Source organism: Pteropus vampyrus, unplaced genomic scaffold (assembly GCF_000151845.1).
Source record: "Pteropus vampyrus isolate Shadow unplaced genomic scaffold, Pvam_2.0 Scaffold7, whole genome shotgun sequence".
NCBI classification, from domain to species: Eukaryota; Metazoa; Chordata; class Mammalia; order Chiroptera; family Pteropodidae; genus Pteropus; species Pteropus vampyrus.
The window spans coordinates 16,812,836-16,818,045 of NW_011888788.1; the positions used below are offsets into that span (position 1 = coordinate 16,812,836).

Genomic DNA, 5,210 nt, shown 5'->3' on the forward strand with positions numbered 1-5,210 from the left:
GGATTAGGAAAAAGAAAAACAAAAAACAAAAAACCCAAACTGTCCTTCAGGCCTAGAGCGGGAGCTACCGGCGCGTGCAGTGTACGGCAGGCAGCCAGGACGCGCCTGGGGTCCAGAGAGCCCAGGCTGTCTACCCTGGAGGCAGCAGATCGGAATCCCTTTCTGACCTGCATCCTGTGTCACTTTAGAAAGGAATGAATTCAGGTAGATGGGCCTCTCTGCAGGAAGACAGAATCTAGAATGTGCCTCTCTCACATCACTGAAATCACAGCACTATCCCAAGGGAGAGGGTGGCTATTAAATATTGTAAAGATTTTCTGAAAGCAGGCTTGGGGTGCCGGCCAGAATGGGACATGCGGAAGCCTTGGGCCCTTCACCCTACATCATGATGAATGCTCCCTGCTGCTGCTACACTCGCAAGCCGGAAATGGGGCACTGGAACCACTCTTTCTGTACCCCCTGCCCAGAGAAAGGGGCGGTAGAGGCAGTCATACACTGACCACCTTGCCAGAATCAACTTTAACATTCTAATATCTTAGCAGTAGTGGTGGTGGATATAGTAATAACGCTAAAACCAAAACTAGTACTAGTACTAATAAATATCTATCAATTGAAATGACTACCCTATCTCTATTACAACTGGAGGGGTAAGGGGCTTCGAGGGGAGATGAGCAAGTGGAAGGTTTCAGGCCTTCCAGGCCGAGCTTGGGCTAGGAAGTGTGTGTGTGTGTGTGTGTGTGTGTGTGTGTGTGTGTGTGTGTGTGTGTGTAGGGGGAGGGTTTCAGAGGAGGGCCAAAGGGGGAGGAGGGGGTAATGTTTCACCGCGGGGAGGGGGCCGCAGGGGTGCAGTGACGGGAACCAATGAGCTGCCAACTTGCGCGTCTCCGGCGTGACTGCCGAGATTGACGTGGAGGACACGTCAAATTGATTCCCGCAAGCTGCAGCCTCCCGGTCAGACGAATTTCTCTTAATCGGATGAAGTTCACCCTGGGCCTGGGGTCGCGGGCGTGGAGAGTGTCCTGGGAGGCGGCGGCGGCAGCTGCAGCAGCAGGTCCGGGGGCGGACGGCAGCGCGCTTAGCGGCGGCGCACAGCGCGTTTCCAGCCCGCGGCCTGGCCGCCGGGGCGCTCGGCTCGCGCGCGTCCTCCCTCTATGCCTCTCCCGCTGCGGCGACTCCCAAGCTCTCCTGGACTGCGCCGGGCCCAGCCCCGGCCGCCCCGTCGCCAGGCAGCTGGTTGGCCCGTGCGCCATGGGTAAGGGGCGGGCAACAAGCAGGGCGCGGGTGGGCTGACGAGGTGGATTGTGTCCCAGCGCCTTCCTTTCCTCCCTCCTGCTTTCCTTGGGAGACCAGATCCTGGGTCCTACACCAGACGCGTTCTCCGCACATCCTCAGCCTTCGGGGCGGGGTGGGAGTGGGGGCGGTTCGGCGGGTCCCGGAGTGGTATGTCTCAAGTAGACGCATCAAAAGGGCATGGAGGGCTGTAGCGCGTGGCGCTCTCCTCTGCGGTCCCTATGCCGGTGCCCACTCCCTGAGCCAGACCAAGGCTGTTTGCCGGCATACTCAGGGTACACGCGGGTCACTTTTCCGAGGCGCGCCTGCGTGCGGCCCCTAGCTCCGTGCAGACACCCTTGGCTCACCCGCCCATGTTTTCTCCCTCTCCTGCTCACTATCCTCGGGCGCGTCCGCAGAGCAGACGTATGGCGAGGTGAACCAGCTGGGCGGTGTGTTCGTTAACGGCCGCCCCCTGCCCAACGCCATCCGCTTGCGCATCGTGGAGCTGGCGCAGCTTGGTATCCGACCCTGTGACATCAGCCGGCAACTTCGCGTATCCCACGGCTGCGTGAGCAAGATCCTGGCGCGCTACAACGAGACAGGCTCTATCCTGCCCGGGGCCATCGGGGGCAGCAAACCCCGCGTCACCACCCCCAACGTGGTCAAGCACATTCGGAATTACAAGCAGGGCGACCCTGGCATCTTTGCCTGGGAGATCCGCGACCGACTGCTGGCCGATGGCGTCTGCGACAAGTACAACGTGCCCTCTGTGAGCTCCATCAGCCGCATCCTGCGCAATAAGATTGGCAGCCTGGCGCAGCCCGGGCCCTACGAGGCGACCAAGCAGCCACCGCCACAGCCTGCGCTGCCCTACAACCACATCTACCAGTACCCTTACCCAAGCCCTGTGTCGCCTACGGGCACCAAGATGGGCAGCCACCACGGGGTCCCAGGCACAGCAGGCCATGTCAGCATTCCCCGTTCATGGCCCTCGGCGCACTCGGTCAGCAACATCCTGGGCATCCGGACGTTTATGGAGCAAACAGGTCAGTCGTGGAGGTCTTCTGTAGCCTTTTTGGAAGGGGCAGAATCGGAGATTGGGGGGTGGGCATGAAGGTGAGGCGTCACACTGCTTGTCCTCCTTGGACCAGTTTTGGCCCTGGGGACGTCTGGGGCTGGCCAGAGAGTCTGAGGGTCCCAGGCCTTCTGTGGGAGTCCTCAGACATCTTGAACTTTTTATGACAAATATGGAAAATATTTCCCAAATGGAAGAGCAATCGTAGACCACAAATTCGGAGGCCTGAAATTGCGCTTTTTCATTCTTGCAAAAAGTATGCAAACTCCTATCGTCAGATCTAAGCCAAACAAACCACAAAGTCAATTCTGCGACCCTTTCTTAAGGGTCTTTCCAGATCCATCACTGTTTACCAAAGGGTTCTGTTCCTCCCAGGACCAAAGGCTCTTTTGAGTAAAAAGCAAAAGGGCCGCCTGTCTTGTCTAGTGGCCTAGATATCCAGCAGACCCATGGCCTTGCAGGTCCTGGAGCTTAGACAGTGACAGTGCCCCAGGACTGCAGCTATTCTCCAGTGAAATCTCACAGGATTGCTTGTAATTAGAACTCAGCAAATTGCTGGTCATCTTTTTCAGTAGGGAAGGAAGGGGGAGAAGGAAGGAGAAAGGATCGGGCGGCCTTGGTGCTGGGCTTGAGAAGAACCTGTGTGGGCCGGACCAAGTCCCAGTTTCTTCGCACTGTCCCTTGCTCCCAGCAGCTGGGCAAGGGACGGCCCACTCTTATGCAAGCAGACTCAAGAGGATGGTAAAAAGTAAAATTTACCACAGCCCAAGGTGGGGGGTGGGGGAGGGAAGAAACTGAAATCTTAGCTTCAGAGGCAGTGGGGCACTCCCCGAGGCCTCGCACGTTGTTTCTCCTGGTAGCTCAAACCCAGCCTGGGCCACTGGCTGAGGCCAAAGCTTCCCCTGGAGTGGCCTGTAGTCAGAGAGGTAACCTCACCAGGTCCGCTCTCAGATCTGGAGCTTTCTCACGGTTTCCTGCGCACACACATGCAGGAGGAGCAGACATGTGCCCTTGATGTGCGCTGGTCGCTGGGCTGACGCCTCTTTTGGGAGATATTGGATGTCTCCAAAGGCAGTTCTGAGTAGGACTGTCTCCCAGCTCTCCAGATGCTTGTTGAGACTTTGAGAAACCCAAGTAATTCTCACGAGCCAGCTTTGTATTTGAACTTGAAACTTTCGCGGCGCGCCTCTGGATAGTGGGAAGGCGCCTTGGCTGAGTGCATCCGGCCATTGTCCCACAGGCCGCCTCTCCTCCAGAGACCTCCTGTTTTGGCGGAAGCGGGTCTCAGGCTGGGAGGAGCGAGGAGCAGCATCTCCCCCTCTAAGAGTGAATGCTAAACCCTGTGCGGCAACTCTGCTCCCCCCCCCCCCCCCCGCCTCCGCCGCTGCCTCCTCCAGTTGTTCCCGCAGAGTTTGGCTACTTTAGGTGTTCTGAAGACCCTGACCACTCCCTCAGAGACAAACTAAGTGCTTGTAGGCACGTGTGTAAACGACCGTGGCAGAGGGCTGCGTGTGTAAGCAGCACAGACTGAGATGCCCCTATTAATCCGTCTTGTTTCCCCGCAGGGGCTCTGGCCGGGAGCGAAGGCGCCACCTACTCCCCCAAGATGGAAGACTGGGCCAGCGTGAACCGCACAGCCTTCCCAGCCACCCCAGCAGTGAATGGCCTGGAAAAACCGGCCTTGGAGGCGGACATTAAATACACTCAGGTAACCGAGGGGCAGGGTAAAGAGGTGTCCTTAACCAGGGAAGCAGAAGGATTGGGGGGTGTGCTGTACTGGGGAAAAAGAGAGAAAGAAGAGAAAATTCCCCCAGGTCAGGGAACGAATGTCTGATGTCAAGATGTATGGCAGCTCGGCCACCAAGACCTGTGCGGTATTTTCTCTCCTTTTCTAAAGTGCACTAGTTTGGGGGAGGCTGGCTTTCGAGGGGATTGAGTTACCTTTTGCCAAGATACCTTTGCTACAAAAGCTGGAATTCGTAACATAGATGGTTGAAGAATCACTTCCTTTAAATAAGACTGGTGAATACCATGATTCTCCGCACCCCAGCATTATTTATAACAACTTAAGTAGAAATCACTTTGCCAGAGTCCTTACTAGGAAAATTTGAGGCCAATCCTTGCATGAGGATAATTGAGGAGCCAGCGGGAGAAATGAGGATGCCCCGCCTCATAACTGCATGCGCTGGAGAAGAACGCTGGGTTGCCTGCTGCTGATGGTCTGTCTCTCTTTGTCCTCACAGTCGGCCTCCGGCCTCGCCGCAGTGGGCAGCTTCCTCCCGGCCTGCGCCTACCCGGCCTCCAACCAGCACGGTGTGTACAGTACGCCAGCCGGCAGCTACCTAGCGCCTGGCCCACCGTGGCCGCCAGCGCAGACCCCCACGCTGGCGCCCCACGGTGCTAGCGTCTCTGTGCATAGTGGAGAGCTTGCTGCAGCGATGACCTTCAAGCATCCTAGCCGAGAAGGTGAGGGGCACGGGTGGGGCAGGGTTAGATGAATGCAGAGCAGGTTAGGAAGAGTATGAATGAAAGGGAATGCAAGAGTGGGAAAAGGTAGTGACAGAAATTTGATATTTGGCATGAATTCTTCCTCTGTGTTAAACGTTAAGCCTGTATCTTCTTGGAGTGGAATACTTTCTAACAGATGTATGCTGTGTCCCTAGAAAGGCAGGCAGAGGTTGAGAGACTGTCCTCCCCTGACTTGTACGGAAAGAGAAGAAAGATGGTCAGGTTTGGTTCTAGTTTATATGCTTTTGGCCAAATTATTACTTCTCTCTGGGTCTCATCTCTCCATCCGTAGAAGGATCTGGAAGCACCATCCAGGCTCTTTTCTCTGTGGCCTGAGGAGCTTGTCTTCTGTGGT

At 56.5% G+C, this 5,210-nt stretch overlaps 1 protein-coding gene across 1 annotated transcript in view; it reads left to right on the top strand.

Annotated features, from left to right (window-relative positions):
* The first annotated feature begins 975 nt into the window (after positions 1 to 975).
* The window catches only part of PAX1 (paired box 1), an 8,825-nt gene continuing 4,590 nt past the window's right edge, over positions 976 to 5,210 (top strand). The window contains exons 1-4 of the mRNA XM_011370860.1: positions 976 to 1,252; positions 1,689 to 2,318; positions 3,913 to 4,055; positions 4,591 to 4,813. Of these exons, the coding sequence (XP_011369162.1) occupies positions 976 to 1,252; positions 1,689 to 2,318; positions 3,913 to 4,055; positions 4,591 to 4,813 (1,273 nt within the window). The remainder of the gene's footprint in view (positions 1,253 to 1,688; positions 2,319 to 3,912; positions 4,056 to 4,590; positions 4,814 to 5,210) is intronic.